Here is a 15,755-nt window from a genome sequence, read left to right on the forward strand (position 1 = left end):
CGTCTCGATGTGCCCGCCGGCGGCTGCTCTGTGCAAGGCAGTCCATTGCATCTTGTCGTGGTGGTTCACATCTGCACCGAGTTGAAGGAGTTTGATCACAGTCTTCACGCGGCCATCAGCGGCAGCATACTGCAAAGGAGTGTAGCCAAAGTTGTTGCTGGCATTAACCAGCCAAGAGGCATTCTTTGCGATCGTCTCTACTGTATGTGTGTGTCCATTGTATGCCGCATAGTGAAGTATGGAGCTCCTGCGCTTGTCAGTAAAGTTCATGTCGGCCCCAAGGACTGCCAACAAATCGACAGCATCCTTGTGTCCACATTCGGCTGCTTTCAAGATCGCACATTGATGTTCCTCGTTGATGAAGTTTACATCAGCCCCCATCTGTACAAACTTCCTGATCTTCTCTAATTTGCCCTTCTTCGCGGCTCGAATCAGTCTTAGATTGGCTTCATTTTCTCTGTCCAAACTGAAGCCAAGACACGCACCTCCACCCGTAACTCGCAGGCAGAAGTCTTTTCGCATGGCCTCCAAGTGTTTCAATCTTGTTTCGAATTGAGCTGCCGAAACAAGACCCCTGTCCAGGGATCCATCCCGAGTCACCGAGAGGTTCCTTGCTCCAAAACAGATGTCCGGTCCAAAATACGATCTGCTAACGAATGCACAAGGTAGTTGGTATGAATTGTCGCGGCAAAGCGAAGAAACCCTTGCTTTGTGCTCTCCCTCCGTCAGGCAAGCATAGAATCTCGCAAAATTGAAAGTACCGGACAACCCCTTGCAGGTGGTGGCTGTCTTTCCAGGTATCATCAGAATTGAAAACAGCAGAAACCATTGAGGGGCCCGTAGCTTCAAAACTGAGAATGGAATCATAAGACAAGGACTTGTCATGTTCGTCCCATGGATGGTTGGGCCCTGTTCCTCTCAACAATGTGAGTGTAAGCTTCGATTGGTATTGTGTGTTGTTGTGTTTGAAAATTTCTTTGCGGCAGATGACGCGCACGAATCAATTTCCATTGTTCTACGTTGAGGCGTGTCTGCTCTTTGCAAGGCTTCAGAGTTTTCAAGTGTTCATCACCACCCACTGCGTCTTGAGCAGAAGAGCCCTCAGGTTGTGCTGAGACCCAGCCTAGGATCACGCTCTTGTAGTGCGAGACATGTCAGCCTCTCCGCGACATCCCCTCCTTCTTTCCACTTCCTGCCTGCCTATTGCAACCGCACGGCCCCCTGTGGCTCCTGCATTAGAGATCCGTATCCCTGACGGGGCGGGCTTGTACAACTGTCGTGACTCGGGGCACTCGGAGCGGCCGGGCCGGGGCGCCCGGGCCCGACTCAGGAAACTGCACTGCCGCGCGGTCGACAGTACGTTGAACGATCAGGGTAAGGCTTCGGACCGTCAGACGGTCCGATCAGAGCGCCCGAGCCTGATGAGAACCAGTCGGTCTCTCCAGCTCGGTCATGCCGCAGTGCCCGGCCGCCGGCCGGCGGGGACTCCCCGTCAGTCCACTTAGGTGCGCAGTAACATTGGGTGACTCAAGCTACACACGCAGGCAGATTCTCAGTGAAAACTTTGTACATGCGGCAGCTCACGGGTTGACCTTTCACTTGTGAAATCTACCGACCTCCTGCGGGGTCGCTGAAGGACTTTCTACCTCAGGTTGGTTCCAACCCAGACGTATCTCTACAAACGCCTCACTTGTTTCTTGTCTGTCCTGCGATCACCATGATGTCAGTCAAGAAGTGAGAAAAGGAACTTGCCTCAGGAGGAGGGGTCAACGGCAGCAAGTTGGGGCACCCATCGAGCTCTGAACTCAAGCTTAAGCGCCTGCAACTGGAGAATCAGAAGAGAGTAGGCGCACCAGAGCAGAAAAGGATGCACGCAGCTCACAATGAGTTACCTGTTGTTTCCCTCAGCCATCATACTCGAAAGCAAGGTGTCATGTTCGTATGCTTCATGCTCGTCATGATGTCGAGAAATCTCGATCAGAGAAATCTACGTTCCAAGTATCACACATCAAGGCCTCGGAGTATCGCACCTACCGGTTGTATTGTTGAGACTGAGTAATTCGATCGTCTCCCGCTGCAGCTCGACGTTAACGTAAACAGCACCACGAGGAAAGGCTCTCACTTCTTCACAACAAACACGAGTCTCAACAACCTTACAATGTCCCTTATCACACGGCTGGGCGGCAGAGAGTCAGCACAAGAGCAATGGAAACACACGGATACATGAGAAGGGCCAAATCTTCTTCCAAGGTCTCTGAGATTGCCTGGCTAACTGTTTCAAAACATCGCACTTGTGAAAATTCCATACCGGCATATAAACAAACGCAAAGAGCGCTCCGACACACATCACAGCAAGAACCTGTACACGCCAATTTAAATTCCTGGGGCAAAGACGTTCCGAATACCGCATCGAATACGTTGGAACGATTTGAGCAGAAATTCCAAAATCCTTCAGCGAAGGCCTGAAAAAGAAAAGGAAGGCATCAACACCATCCTCCTATTTGCATCACTTGCTCACCCGAATCATGACCTCCACCAATAGCGCAACTGTTATGAAAACCTCCAACAACTGCAACACATGACGTCACAAGATGTCAGGTTGCAACGTCCCCAACCAGAAACCACACGATGTGTGGAGCCTCGTCGTACTTGTAGAAGCTGTATACAATAGCAAATACATTTATACATATCATGAGAACCTGCAGACTCGTGTCACGCCATGAAACTTTTGAGTTGGTTGATTACGTAATAGTAACTGAACCATGAGGAGAAAACGATCAGTCGAGCATAGCCCCTCAGCTGTTGCGTTTCATGCGCGTACTTCCTCTTGTTGTAGCTGAGCAAGAAGTGAGTCGCTTGTACTTTCCACGATGTCCATCTCACCGGAAAGGAATTTTCCCGAAAGAGCTTTTGATGCCGGACAGTTTCGGCAAGCCCCTGAACCCTGACAAACAGCGCATCAGCAGAAGCTGCTTCCCTCCAACATGCCAGTACCTTTCGATGTCTCGAGCTGGCCTGCGCACAGTGTGGGAATATTTTCGTCTCCTTGCTCCGAGTCTCCAGGATGGTGGTGGCTGGGACTTTCTGACTCGTCCGCCAGCTCCCCGAACGGAGTGGGCAACATCCCTTGCGGTCAGGGTAGCAGCAGCCAAGGAGGCCGAACTATCTAGAGCGAGCTATCTCCTTCCTGTCCTTATCTGCAGAAGACCGAATCAACATGGTCAGTTCGCTATAAGTTATGGCGATACCCTGATGACCTCCCGACGAAGCCACAAATGCATGCTGGGAGGAGAAACCAGTGACCCAATATTCCCAGACCTCCAAGTCACGTGCCTTCGTTCCTTCAAACTCGGCTCTACCTAACTTATCATAGCTCATGTCCCTTCGGCGTCTCTCTCCTACACCCGTCTGCTCCTCCTTCGCTGCCCTCCTCTTCCTCCTCCCTCAGCCTGCATCGTTACACCGGTCCCAGCAGAAAAACAAATTCGTGTAAAAGAGAACAAAAAAACCGACCTTGCAATGCTCCGATCAGAATCGTATGGCCGGGCGGATGAGCATGGGATAAGGAGAAGAGTGAGGAGGCAGGAGGAGGAGGAGGAGGAGGAGGAGGAGGAGGAGGAGGAGAGTAATGATGACATGGACCAAGTAGATGCAAGGTTTATCTCAATAGCCTGTACGCACTTTCTTATGTGACACCTGGAGACACGATGACCAGGAGCTGCAGCTTGTCTAGTTGCTCCCTCATTCTCCTCCTCGTTCTCGACTTGTCTTGCTGTGTTCCGCAGCCATTGAGCCAGACCCCGAGCGCTGACGAGAAGGTCAAGCACAAAGATGTGTGCAGGACACGTGATATCGAAGCCATCTACGCTCGTGAAGGGCTTGCAGAGTTCTTCCGAGTCCATGATAACGAGCGGAGACTTCATGAGGAAAGGCCTTGGCAGAGGAAGTCAAGACGGTTTCTTGCTTGCAAACCGATGGGTGGGATTGGAAACTACATCAGCGGTTTGATGTCATGCCTGGCTATGGCTATGGCCACGAACAGAAGCCTGTTGCTGGCAAAGCCTCCTCCCACTCCTCCTGAAAAGACCACAACCTATGATGTTCCAGTATCACAAATGTTTGACTTCCCGGTCAACATGTCTCTTGGAATCTTTGGTCCTGTGGAAGACATCCCATTCTTGGTGGACAAAGATGGAAATGCTCAGGAGACAGCTGACTTACAGATGATAGACATACGTTCCCATGATCTTCTTTGCATCAACTTCTCATCTGTTTACCACAAACCGATTGTGGTGATGCCTGCACATCTGTGGTTGAGCGCGATCACAATGAACAAGTTCCATTCGCCATGGTTTCAAGAGCATTACGGCGTCGACCGCCACGGTGTTGTGCCGTTCGTACAGAAGGTTGGCCCAAGTTTCGTCCGTCCGAAACGGGAGCTTCAAGCTTTGATCGACCAGCTCTGGGGGTTTCTGACCAAGGACGTCAATCTTAACAATGTCATCGGCCTTCAAGTCCGTGTGGGCATGCCCATTGACACCAGAGCTTACAACGACAGGCCTCCACCGGGTTCTGCTCCCGAGTTTGTCCGATGTGCCTACTCCTACATGTCGGCGCCATGCAAGGAGAGGCCTTCGGCATGGATCATCGCAGCAGACCAGATGCAGAGCAAACGCGAAATCATCGTACAGATTGCTATCAACGAAGGCCCCGTGGTTGCTGCTGCAAACGAGGAGGGTCTCAGAAACACTCTGGGCATTCCCGCTGATTTCTTCGCGCACGACGGCAAACTCTCTCCTCCGGCTGGCACTATCAAGCAGTTGCCTTTCTCTGAAGCTCTGGCCCAGCTCGGGTTCGCTTTGCTGGAGTTTGCGTCCGGTGCGAGGGCGCTGGTCTTGGCCTCGTCCTCTCCTATGAGCACCATCAGTAGCATGAGGGCAGCGGTTGTCGAAATGTTCCTCCTAAAGCTGGCCGATCTTCTGGTGATCACTGAGAACTCGACATTCTGGATACCAGCTGTTGCCTTCGTTCCAAGGAGACGCTGGGGGGACGGAGAGAAGGAGCATCGTTGTAAGGAGCGAGGAAGGAGCTGTTGCGATGATGGTGTGTACATCATGACAACGACTAGGAGGTTGTGTTGGACCTCTAGCTCTCTCACAAACTGACTAGTCCATCAGATGCTATCCCTTGCCGACCTTTGAGCCGACGTCCGACGCGGGGTACCGGAGTCGTGCAATGACTCGTTCTCCCTGCTACTCTGACTCGGTTCTTGACCCTTCAGTCACGTGGCTTCCCCCCTCGTGATATCAAAGTCTTGCAAGACCGTAGTAGGTCATCTTTAGAGATGTTTACAGACATTCAAAAAGGAGAGAGAATATGTGGTTTCGGGTTAGGTTGTAGGATCCTCAAAAAACCCAACTAGCAGATCTTGGCTCCAAGGCAGACAAACAAAATCAGGACAGCACACTGCTTTGAAGATCTTCCAGGCAGTCTAAGACATTCACGAGGTCATCCTTTGCATCTTGTAGACCTTGTATTTCCCTGTCATTGCAGTCACACCAAAACGGCAAAACCCTTTTCATCTTTCACGTACTTCTCCACAGTCATTAGCTGCAGCAGCGACAAGTTTTTCTGCAAACTAGATCATCTCAAACGCTCTCTACAGCTCTCAAAGAACCTGATTGACCCCATCTTCGTCCTCCTCGTTCGAGCTTGGCTGTTTCATGAGCATGGTCAGCCCGAATGCACGCAAACTTCTCATGGCACAAACCTCTGCAAGTACTTCGATAAGATGCTGCAGCTCCGGATCTGATTCGTCACGAATCTTCTTTGATCGCCGTACAGCCGGTCCACTCTTGTGAATCTTGTTTTGAAGATATGGCTGTGAACAGAAAACAAAATTGTAAATGGGCCAACTTGCAACGAGAAAATGTCGTTATGTAGCAAAAATGATCACAAAGATTCAAAATTCATCACTTGAAGGCTTTGGAATAATTCTTGTTTGGCCCCATTCTGTTGACCCCACAAACCATATGCTTGACGCAAAATCTTTTTGCGAACTTCCTTTTTCAGCTTCTTTATCTGGAGCATCTCAAAGTTTTAGCCACTCCATGACAAGATGCCTTTGCAGAACCTGATCGTAGCAGGGATTCTCGTAAGGGCTTCTCAGATTCTTGTCTGGGGTAACGCTTTCAACTATAGCTTTCAGCCTCAAAGCTTTTGTCTGTCGCACTCAAGTTACTTTCTACCCCAACGGACTCCAAGCTTGCCTTCAATCTCTCCAGGTCTTCGGCAGGATCTTTTGTGGCCGGCCTTGCAAGCGGCAGCTCTTGCTTTGCAGTTCTACTCCCAATGCAATCAATCTCACAGTGATACTGGCCTGGACCAGGGATCTGCATAAAGTGAGGACGGAGCAATCTCTGAGCGCGTTCATATCACTTTCTGACTCCGCAGAATCTTCCATTCGAGATCAGACTTGGCCTTTCCGGTTGGAAATCGGACGTATCTTGGTTCAGAGACCAGCCTTCCTCGGTGAGTGATAGGAACCTGATACCTACACAACAGAAAAGCAACGATACAATCATCAGGCGCGTCCCAACACCTTGCAGCTATCAACACTCACTGTCCTGGCCCTGGCATCTTGGCCTTGTAGTATTCGATCCATTCAAGCTCCGTCTTAGGCTTGGCTGTACTGAAGCGAACACCTTCATTCTCCTGCCGTTTCTGGGGACTGTACGATCCTGGCCCTGGGATGTTCCTGGTCCTCCTGATCTCAAGATCTATTAAGGTCTGAGCCGTACATGTCAGTGAGAGTCAGATCGCACAGACTCTCTGCCGTGAGGAGGAGGAGAGTACCGGTAGCTTCCCCTCGCTGAAGATCCCTCCTCGAGCACCGAACATGTTGTAGCGGTACCGGACATGCTCCTCTCGGGACTCGCTCGTCTTCCTCCCCGGCGACTGCGAAACCTCCGACATCATGCCATGATTTTATAGGCAACCGCTCACTGCGGCGGCTACTACCAGACCTCTACCGTTGAAACAATTGACCCGACCGTTGCAGCAGTTTGACCACATACATGAAAAAGGAGTCGATTCGACCTTTTCTTTTTTTGACCATATCAACATCGTTTTTTTTCCATCGGACCATATCAAGGGCACACTACTACTGTGACGGTGTGTAGAGCATCGTGGTCAGAGTGAAACAAGTTGAGAGAAAGGGAGTCCTCGAGATACTTTGATGACGTTACGAAGAAGTTTAGACATCAGTCGCAGTGCAAGTTGGCATACTTTGTTCATTTTTCTATTCCATTTGACCAGTCTGCTCACCTTTACCCTCCTCAGACCGTGGATCTTCATGCTCTCAAGATAAGATCATGGTACGTCCTGCAGCTACAGAGGAAAACAAATTCATCGGGCTACATTTTGCACTTGCGGTGAGTGGGAACCAGAAAGAGGAGACTCATTTAGCACTCCGCTGAACGATTGGCAGGTCACCGTTCCAGTAACTAGCGTTACGCAACAAGTTGGCCACTGCATCATAGCTCGGACTGGTCGCTACTCTATTTTCTCAGCTCTGCAAGAATGCTGTCCAACCATCATCAGGAGCGAGGAACCCTTCATAGGTCGCTACGGGATGACGGAGATGGAATTCAACAAGGTCTTGGAGAGGAATGGCTTTACCAAAGTCAGAGATCGGAAAGGAACGATTGGACCTGCTGCCGAAGACTGTAAGGACAGAGGATTCCTTTGAAGTTTGGCTGATTTTTGTCTCTTGCTGCAGCGATGAATCATTTCTTTATCGATCGCAGATGGAGGAACCCCGAGGTGGTCAAAGAGCGAGAAGAGCTAAAGCAGAGCTTCTTACAGCTGAGAGAATCTGCCCATGTGTTTGCTGGACAGTGCACAGTCGAACGATTCTTGACGATTTGCCACAATTATTTTGTTCAGTGGGAGGCTCTGACCAGGTTCCATCATGATTGCAGGACAAAGGGCTCGCGGGGTTTGTCAAAACGGAATCTCTTGCCGAAGCCAATCGCGAATAAGCCAACCATCCTCCAGCTGAAATTTTCTTCGCCTAACTCCGCGTTCCAGCCCGTTATCAAACTGAAGCCACAGATGAGAACTTGGGGCATTCAACCAATCGATTCCTTAACAGTCGTTTCGCCTGCAATCGTGTCAGAACAGGAAACGATAGATTCTTCTGATCAGGGGGCTAATATCTGCAGGGACTTTCTATGCTCAGAATACCAGCAGCAACATGCGCAGCAGCATCATACGCAGCATCAGCACGAGCAGCAGCAACATGCGCAGCAGCTGCACGAGCAGCAGCATGAGAGACAGCAGCAGCAAGCGGAGCATGGGCAGCATGGGCAGACAGACCAGCAGCCTTCCGATCAGGCTGTATCAAATCAAGACAAGGAGCCTCGTCAACCCACCGACTCTGAGGTCGCTGGGCTCGCAGCCATATGGAGGGAAACAGAAACGTTGAAACGAGGTTGGCACGAGGCACTGTGTTATCCTAAATGCTACAATCCCTTCGCCATGGCGCCGACCTCCATGCTGGTGCCTGCGGATCAGAAGCCCAAGCGATCACGGGGGAGGCCGCCCAAGCATGGCTCGGGAATGCACTGGCACACAGAGGAGCCACTTGTCTATCAAGTAGTTCACGGGCAAGTGCATCTGATGGGTGCAAAACAAGAGGCGTAAGCAATGAGATGTATCTGTTATAGACTCCACTTGGTTCCCTACACGTCTCGAAGCATCACAGACTCTCCTGCCTTCTCCGCGCCATGCCAAGTGAGATCGTCTGAGTTGATCAACCTCGGTCCACTGTTGATTTTCCACCCCTACCCCCGATCACATACCTACCACCCCTTCTAAGATATGTTCAACACCCTACCAAAATACCCTAACCTACCCCACCCCACCTACCCTTCCCATTCTCCGCCGTCTGCCGCAATGGACGGCTTCGCAGATTATGAGAGCGATGAGGAGGCACAGGCGCCAGCACCAGCAGCCATCCAGGACGAGGAGAGTGACGAGGAAGAGGACGAAGATGCTGGAGCAGGGGAGAACGTAGAGCAGTCCAAGGGGGGGGAGGAGGAGGAGAGCAAGGAGGCGGAGAGCAAGAAGGAGGCAGCCCCCAAAAGGAAACTTCCTTCCGCCTTGGATGCACTGGCCTCTGGAGGAGCGAAGCCATCTTTCCTGAACACTGGAGGAGGCGACTTTGAAGTCGAGGAAGTGCATGTGAAGGACAAGGGTGACTCGAGCGACCGCCAGCAGGAGCAGCCGCAACTGAGCATCGCTGCTGCTACTCCCTCTTCAAACGACCCTGCAGAGTCAGCAGCTGGTGGGCTCAAGCAGTCATCAGATGCCGCGAGGAAGCGCAAGGGAGCAGGGGATGCTCTTGCAGGGCAGAAGAAGGATGTGAAAGAGAAAGTCAAGCAGCAACGTGTCCGTGGGCAGACACTTGGAGGCGAAACAAGGCGATGGAAATCGGAGGGAGAGATGTTGCTGAGACAGCAGTTCGACTGACTTGGCTCTTCTTTGCAATAGATCCAAGTTTCCCAATACTTTGGTTTGATCTTGAGATGTGTTCGCAAAGGAAAGCAAACAATAAATACCTTTTGGTCCCTCTACTACAACAACTTCATCACCTGCGTTGACTTTCAAACCATTTTCCAGAATTTTATGTTTTCCCTTCAAGACAGAGTTCCTGAAGTGTAAAATGAATATTCTAGCCAAGAACACCTGACACACAGTACCTGTGCTGTGTGATTTTCGATCGTCTTGTCACAACTCTGTGTTGTTGCATTGAGTCCATGCGAGGTGTCAGATAAATGCGAAGAAAGAGGACGAGCCCTCCGATTCTCTTCCACAGTTTCATTCACTTCCTGAGAGCTGCTCCTGCTGCTCCCTGCTTGGCTCGGCAAGCACGACCTTACAATGAGGCGTCAGCAAAAGCATCAGGGCCATAGAAGTGGACCACACCTCAAAAAAGTCTTCTGCAGTTTCCGTGTTTGCCGATTCGTATGTGCCATATCCACATGCCCCTCGATTCGGTGCTCGAAACAAGCAACCTGTGCTGTATGAGAGACAGCCTCCCACCACCTCTGAAGTCCTCAATCCTCCACTCACCGCTAACCCATCGATCTCGCTACCAAAGCACGCTCTTTTTACGCATCCTTCTGGATACAAACACCTTCGATGGCGCAGATCCAGCATATCAGCGGTCTTGTGCTGAGCACACCACATTCTTGCATCCCCATCCACACACCCTTTGGCCCGATACCCGAAGGAAGGATTCTTGGTACAAGAGGGGAAAGCACACTTTGCGTTCTTAACATCAACACAATCGTCTGGCCGATGATGAGAGCAATACAAGGCCACTCCTGATTCTCGCTTCCCGAACACCGGGCGCTTTTTGCATCCTTTCGAGATGCATGTCGGGTTCACCACGTCCACAAACGTGGCAGGCTTGTGCTGCAAGCAAAACATCGCACACCTGCCAGGGGCGCCCACGGGACCGAAGGTAGCCTTCTTGGCGCAGGTCTGACACTTCCCACGGAGAGAGGTCAAGGAGATGGTATCAGAATTCCCAGCGCATCTGACAGCTTTGACATGCTCTAGACACAAGAACGCTTTCCACCTTCGCTCCCCCTCAGCCCCGACGACGCCATACGAGATATCTGGTGATTTGCACAAACAACATGCCCTCAGGATGACGTGCCTATCATCAAAATCCCCAGAATTGGTGTCTGGCTGCAGCATCGAATCCCCACCGTCGCTGGATATGGTTGGCTGTGTGCGATTGCAACGTTGGGGAGCAGGATCAACCTGTAGGAGATCTACCTTTGGGATTGAGATCTCATTGATTGCCGATTGAGCTATCCACAAGTACGTGAGGAGATGGAGCAAGACCCTCATTGAAGCAGACATGGGCTTTCCTCCGATCAGAGGTAGGTTTCATCCCTGAAAACTGCGGGGGCTGGTTGAGGAGGAGCTTGCGTTGTGAGCGCCCATGACACAACGTGCCGCTTCACAAGACGAGAGCGACTCTGTCGTCCTCACCTATCGTCTTGATCACTTCGTCTTTACAGCATGAACTGATGCATCTATCCTGCTCCTGCTCCTGCTCCTGCTCCACTTCTTATGCTATCCGGTCGCATCCTGGGCTTTCCTTGCTTTCGCCCCCATCGACATCGAAGAGGGTGGGTACATGGATAAGGGGTTAGTCCCCATTACCATGATGTACCCCTTGTGGGAATATCTTTGCATCCAAATGGAGTTTTGGGGGTTCAGAAGAAAGAGGGTAGGGTGAAGACATTCTAGGTACTTAAAATGAGGGGGTAGGGGGTAGAAAGTCATTCAGACTGAGGAATCGGACGTCGTTTTAGCGAGTTTGTCGGCAAGACAAGGAAACTTGTAGCTTGACTTGTTCATTGGGATTCCGACAGGAGCGCACAGTGTTCTCAGTTGTCTGCCCGTCAATGGAGATCGCGCACTGCGTCGGAGCAGCTCCTCAGCAGACAGCTTCGGCCTTGCCGCCCCACTGTCATAAGGAGAAGAATGGGTCGAGCTGAGCCGGCATCTCACGCAGCCAGTACTCGCCACCCTTCCCTATCCTCATGTTCTGCGTTATCTGCTCATACCGTCACTCTGCAAGCCCGACGAGCAAAGAACGCAACTTACCCCTGTGTCCCATACGACCATGGCGGTACTTCCATGGTGGACCTGAGTGACGGTTCCTGGACCCTGGCACGGGATCCCGTTGGATACCCGGACGCGCTGCCCAAACCTTCCCATCAGGTCCCTCCCAATGACCCGGGGATCGTCGAGCTCAGCGGAGTTCTCGAACCCGCTGCTGTGTTGCCTCTTCTCGAGCTCCTCAAACATCTTGTCGGCAAGTTCGTGGAAGTCTTGACTGCTGATCCTGGGGATCTCTCGGGAGGATTGCAGGATCCTCTCCGGATCGAGTTCCATCGATTCCATGTGGGTCAGGATGAAGAGCAGGCCCTCGAAGTCCGCGTCTAGCAGCTTAGCGGAGATGGACTTGAGGATGGCGATCGAGATGGACACCAGCGATCCCACGCCCTCGAAGAAGAGGATGTCCCACAGGTGGCACACTGTGTCGAACCTCAAGAAGGACGTGAATAGCGTCATCCACCATTCGAGCAGAAAAAGCTTCAGGTCGATCTTGACCCTGCTTATGTGCGCGTACACCTTGGGGAGGTGCTTGGCAAGGAAGACTTTGAAGGCCATCAGGTAGCTGTGGATGCGGCCCATGTTCATGTGAAACAAGTTCTGAAACAGCTGATTGTCGAGGATGTTGATGAACGACACAAAGGTCTCCTCCAAGCTTGTGTGCAGCAGCAGCACACCCGCTATTGACCCCATCCCCTGAACGTAGCCCATCCCGGGGTCATAGAGGACGAATGCTTCGAGGACCCGCCTGAGATTTTCTGTGTAGCTGCCTCCTTCGCTGAAGATTTTCAACCTCGGGAGAGTTCGAATGAGGTCGAGACGCACTTGGATGAAATTTGTCAGGATGGAATCAGACTGGGATTGAGCGGTATCGTCGTTCTCCGTCGTTCGAGCTCCAGTTTCTCCCGCAGACTGGTGCTTGCCGTCAAGTAGCATTGACTCCATGGCTTTCTTGTCTTGTAGTGCTATGGCCGAGTGCAGATCTCTTGCTCTAGCATCGTAGGTGCAGAAATCGTTGATGTCTATTCCCTTCTTGTTGCCGATCGCAACCATCCACGCAGTTCCCCGGAGACTTGGGGGAATGCCCTGGAAAAGAACTTTATGGACAGTCCTTTGCACCTTGTATTCCTCCAGAGCGTTCATGATCTCCTGCTCTCTGCTTTGAACTCTCTTCGCTATCAAGTCTCGATACCTCTCCAAGACATTGTGGATTGATTTCAAATCCAGATCGTTGCAGAAATGAATATTCTGTTCGCTGGACAAGAATTTCAGATCCGGGTTGTGGTAAGATTGCCTGTTTTCCTCAACTTTTGAAACTGCCTGCGACAAGAATTCCACAAAGAGGCTCAAATCCGCTGGCCCATGATATGACTCTGTACAGATTTTTAGAGGGTGGTAAAGCACAACGAGCCTCGACTCGTGGAAGTCTATAGGAGGGACTGACTTGACCAGTCGCTTCAACACCTTGCACTGGTTGATGTCGACGAAGGTGAATCTCAGCGCACCAAAGAAGATGCGAGAGAGAATGAGAAACCAGTCAGGCGGATCGCTGCGGGTCATGAACATCAAGACGGTCGGGAACTGGATGTGCTTCCTCGTGAAGAGGTAGCTGAAATCGACTTCCTTGTCTATCCTCTCGACGAAGCCATCCTTGCTGAGGTACCCCAGGATCTCGTTGTCCAGAGAGTGGATCGAGATGAAGATTGCCAGCGGGAGAAACTTGGGCTTCCCTCGATAGGGAATGATCACGGTGTCGGAGCCCTTCCCCAGCAGCAGGATGATATCAGGTTTCTCTCTGCAGTTTTGCTCGTTCTTGATGGTGAGCTTCGAGTAGAGATGGTCTTGCCAGACAGACTTCGCATGTACTTCGCTGTCTTTGAGAATGCCGAAGAAAACCCTCCTGCGGAATGCACGGGCAGCACGGGAGAACTGCTGGCGCGGAAAGTTGGTCCACGGGAACATGAGCAGTCTCGGGAGCCGAGAGTTCTTCAAGTAAAGGTCATTCGTTCCGAACGACTCGTCCCTCCAGTCTGCACTCAGAAAGTCCTCGAAGTCACAATCATGCACAACCCCATCCGCAGTAGTGGCCGTGCTGCCTGCTTCCGGCGAACATGCCGAATCCCAAGACTCGTTCAGGTCGTCATGAGCTTGATCTACCACCGTCTCCATCCTCTCAAGGAGCCGCCAACGTGAACTCACCGGCTCGACGAGCTTCTTAACGATTCCCTACTTGCCCTATGAGTTGGCTCGGTTTCTCCTGCTTACACCATCCCCTATCCGCTCCCTCTCACAGCGCTCTTCGGGCACGTTCCAATCCTCCTGGGCTCTCCAAACATGCCTTTAGAGCATCTGGCAGCTTCCAGACTCCGCTCCTGCTTTTCTTACCGTCAGTATACATCGCTCCCTTCATCTCCATCATGATCGCCCTCGTCATCGTCGGCTCGCAGGTTGCCGCATCGCAGGCAGCATTGTCGGCAGGAGCGAAACCGTCCCAATGTACCCTCGTCCCCGCTCAACCCGATGGTTAGCCCTCATCTCCGCCCCTGCTCCCTCCTCTCCCCGACAGCACGCGCATGTGGCTTCGCAAGGCAGTCCGCGCAGAGCTCGCTTCCTTCCCGATCGGTCGATCGCGATCATGCGGGATTGTCGGCATGCCGAATGTCGGGAAGTCTACCCTGTTCAACGCCCTCACCAACACTCAAGCTGCTCAAGCTGCAAATTATCCGTTCTGTACCATCGACCCCAACGGTGACTGACTTTGCTCGCCTGTTTCGAGTGAGAGTGAACGCATGCACAGTGGGAAAGGTCGCTATCCCCGACATGAGACTTGAAAAGCTGGCCAAGGTTGCTGCAAGTGCGAAGATCATTGGTACATGGCGCTCCGATGAACAAGGGACTGATCTATTAACAGGGGCACAACTCGAATTCGTCGACATTGCCGGACTGGTGAAAGGAGCAAGCGAAGGAGCAGGTCTGGGGAACAAATTCCTATCGCACATACGTCAGGTATTACTTCACTTCCTGCTGGGAATCGAAGGGCGCTGAAGAACGGAGTTCTCAGGTTTCCATGATTGTGCAGCTAGTGCGATGCTTCGATGACAGCAGCCGAGAGATCATCACGCATGTGGACGGCAGCGTCGATCCTGTCAGGCATGCCCCCTGTTTTGGCTCTTCTACCACTGCTGACCTCTGGTGTGAAGAGACATCGAGACGATCGAGACTGAGCTCCTCCTGGCCGATATCCAGACACTGTCCAAGAAGGACGGGAACTCAAAGAAGTCCGCCAACGAGCAGGAGCTAGCTGCCAGGATCCTGAAGGACCTTGACAAGGGGATTCCTGCACGGAAGTTCATCCTCCAGCCCGAGGAAGTTGCCTCCTTCAGAAACTTCTCACTCCTCACCGGCAAACCCATGCTCATAGTGTGCAACGTTCCAGACTCGCAGCTGTCAGGCAACAAGTACACCGAGGCCGTTCAACAGCTGCTCCAGAAACGCAAGAGCGAAGATCCCGAATACGTGGAGGAACAAGGGGATGTCATCAACGTCTGCTCGAAGCTGGAGGAAGAGGTTTCCTTGATGGACGACCCAGAGAGCAGGGAGCAAATCTTGCAGGAGTATGGATTGGAGAAGACGGGATTGTCGAAGATCGTGGCAGAGAGTAATCGGAGATTGGGTTTGCAAACATACTACACTGTCGGGCCACAGGAAGCCAGGGCATGGCAGTTTCCGGAAGGCATGCTCGCGCCTCAAGCAGCCGGCATCATCCATACAGACTTTGAGAAGGGTTTCATCAAGGTAAGGAGAGGGTTTGCTCCGAATCCCAGCACGGCTCACCCCGCCACATTTTCAGGCTGAAACGATCAGTTATGATGACTACATCGCATGTGGGGGTGAGCAAGGAGCAAAGGAAGCCGGGAAGCTCCGCCTGGAGGGGAAGGAGTACGTTTGCCAGGACGGGGATATATTCCACTTCAAGTTCAATGTGTGACGAAGAGAAATGAAGGGAAGACGATCGGATGTCTCTTGTGAGGGATGAGAGTTCAGTGTTTGCG

General features: G+C 51.9%; 9 protein-coding genes across 9 annotated transcripts; 4 read left to right on the forward strand and 5 right to left on the reverse strand.

Moving 5' to 3' along the window:
• Window positions 1-120: 120 nt before the first annotated feature.
• GUITHDRAFT_61608 (hypothetical protein) lies at window positions 121-435 on the reverse strand (the record flags this gene model as incomplete). The annotated part of the gene is made up of 1 exon (XM_005838107.1): window positions 121-435. A coding segment is annotated over one exon (315 nt), but the record flags the coding sequence as incomplete, so codon positions are not given.
• A 1,240-nt stretch (window positions 436-1,675) lies between these two features.
• Window positions 1,676-3,124, reverse strand: GUITHDRAFT_103101 (hypothetical protein; the record flags this gene model as incomplete). Its single annotated transcript, XM_005838108.1, has 13 exons — window positions 1,676-1,706; window positions 1,790-1,819; window positions 1,893-1,987; window positions 2,035-2,074; window positions 2,123-2,176; window positions 2,224-2,264; window positions 2,309-2,359; window positions 2,406-2,462; window positions 2,519-2,569; window positions 2,616-2,699; window positions 2,746-2,836; window positions 2,884-2,944; window positions 2,995-3,124. The coding sequence occupies 13 exons, from the start codon at window positions 3,122-3,124 to the stop codon at window positions 1,676-1,678; spliced, it is 816 nt and encodes a 271-aa protein (XP_005838165.1).
• Window positions 3,125-3,707: 583 nt separating this feature from the next.
• GUITHDRAFT_103102 (hypothetical protein) lies at window positions 3,708-5,165 on the forward strand (the record flags this gene model as incomplete). Its single annotated transcript, XM_005838109.1, has 1 exon — window positions 3,708-5,165. The coding sequence occupies one exon, from the start codon at window positions 3,708-3,710 to the stop codon at window positions 5,163-5,165; it is 1,458 nt and encodes a 485-aa protein (XP_005838166.1).
• Window positions 5,166-5,553: 388 nt separating this feature from the next.
• GUITHDRAFT_134692 (hypothetical protein) lies at window positions 5,554-6,900 on the reverse strand (the record flags this gene model as incomplete). The annotated part of the gene is made up of 9 exons (XM_005838110.1): window positions 5,554-5,631; window positions 5,678-5,716; window positions 5,771-5,881; window positions 5,977-6,081; window positions 6,134-6,223; window positions 6,249-6,392; window positions 6,439-6,553; window positions 6,623-6,789; window positions 6,856-6,900. The coding sequence occupies 9 exons, from the start codon at window positions 6,898-6,900 to the stop codon at window positions 5,554-5,556; spliced, it is 894 nt and encodes a 297-aa protein (XP_005838167.1).
• Window positions 6,901-7,373: 473 nt separating this feature from the next.
• Window positions 7,374-8,706, forward strand: GUITHDRAFT_103104 (hypothetical protein; the record flags this gene model as incomplete). Its single annotated transcript, XM_005838111.1, has 3 exons — window positions 7,374-7,433; window positions 7,490-7,727; window positions 7,781-8,706. 3 exons carry the CDS (start codon window positions 7,374-7,376, stop codon window positions 8,704-8,706), a joined length of 1,224 nt encoding a protein of 407 aa, XP_005838168.1.
• A 252-nt stretch (window positions 8,707-8,958) lies between these two features.
• GUITHDRAFT_103105 (hypothetical protein) lies at window positions 8,959-9,534 on the forward strand (the record flags this gene model as incomplete). Its single annotated transcript, XM_005838112.1, has 1 exon — window positions 8,959-9,534. One exon carries the CDS (start codon window positions 8,959-8,961, stop codon window positions 9,532-9,534), a length of 576 nt encoding a protein of 191 aa, XP_005838169.1.
• A 352-nt stretch (window positions 9,535-9,886) lies between these two features.
• On the reverse strand, window positions 9,887-10,938 carry GUITHDRAFT_103106 (hypothetical protein; the record flags this gene model as incomplete). The annotated part of the gene is made up of 3 exons (XM_005838113.1): window positions 9,887-9,939; window positions 9,986-10,079; window positions 10,138-10,938. The coding sequence occupies 3 exons, from the start codon at window positions 10,936-10,938 to the stop codon at window positions 9,887-9,889; spliced, it is 948 nt and encodes a 315-aa protein (XP_005838170.1).
• A 486-nt stretch (window positions 10,939-11,424) lies between these two features.
• Window positions 11,425-12,846, reverse strand: GUITHDRAFT_85125 (hypothetical protein; the record flags this gene model as incomplete). Its single annotated transcript, XM_005838114.1, has 2 exons — window positions 11,425-11,641; window positions 11,692-12,846. The coding sequence occupies 2 exons, from the start codon at window positions 12,844-12,846 to the stop codon at window positions 11,555-11,557; spliced, it is 1,242 nt and encodes a 413-aa protein (XP_005838171.1). The 3' UTR covers window positions 11,425-11,554.
• A 1,508-nt stretch (window positions 12,847-14,354) lies between these two features.
• GUITHDRAFT_157221 (hypothetical protein) lies at window positions 14,355-15,691 on the forward strand (the record flags this gene model as incomplete). Its single annotated transcript, XM_005838115.1, has 6 exons — window positions 14,355-14,451; window positions 14,501-14,572; window positions 14,615-14,709; window positions 14,765-14,853; window positions 14,904-15,498; window positions 15,554-15,691. The coding sequence occupies 6 exons, from the start codon at window positions 14,355-14,357 to the stop codon at window positions 15,689-15,691; spliced, it is 1,086 nt and encodes a 361-aa protein (XP_005838172.1).
• Window positions 15,692-15,755: the final 64 nt, after the last annotated feature.

Source organism: Guillardia theta, assembly GCF_000315625.1.
Source record: "Guillardia theta CCMP2712 unplaced genomic scaffold GUITHscaffold_12, whole genome shotgun sequence".
Lineage (NCBI taxonomy): Eukaryota > Cryptophyceae > Pyrenomonadales > Geminigeraceae > Guillardia > Guillardia theta.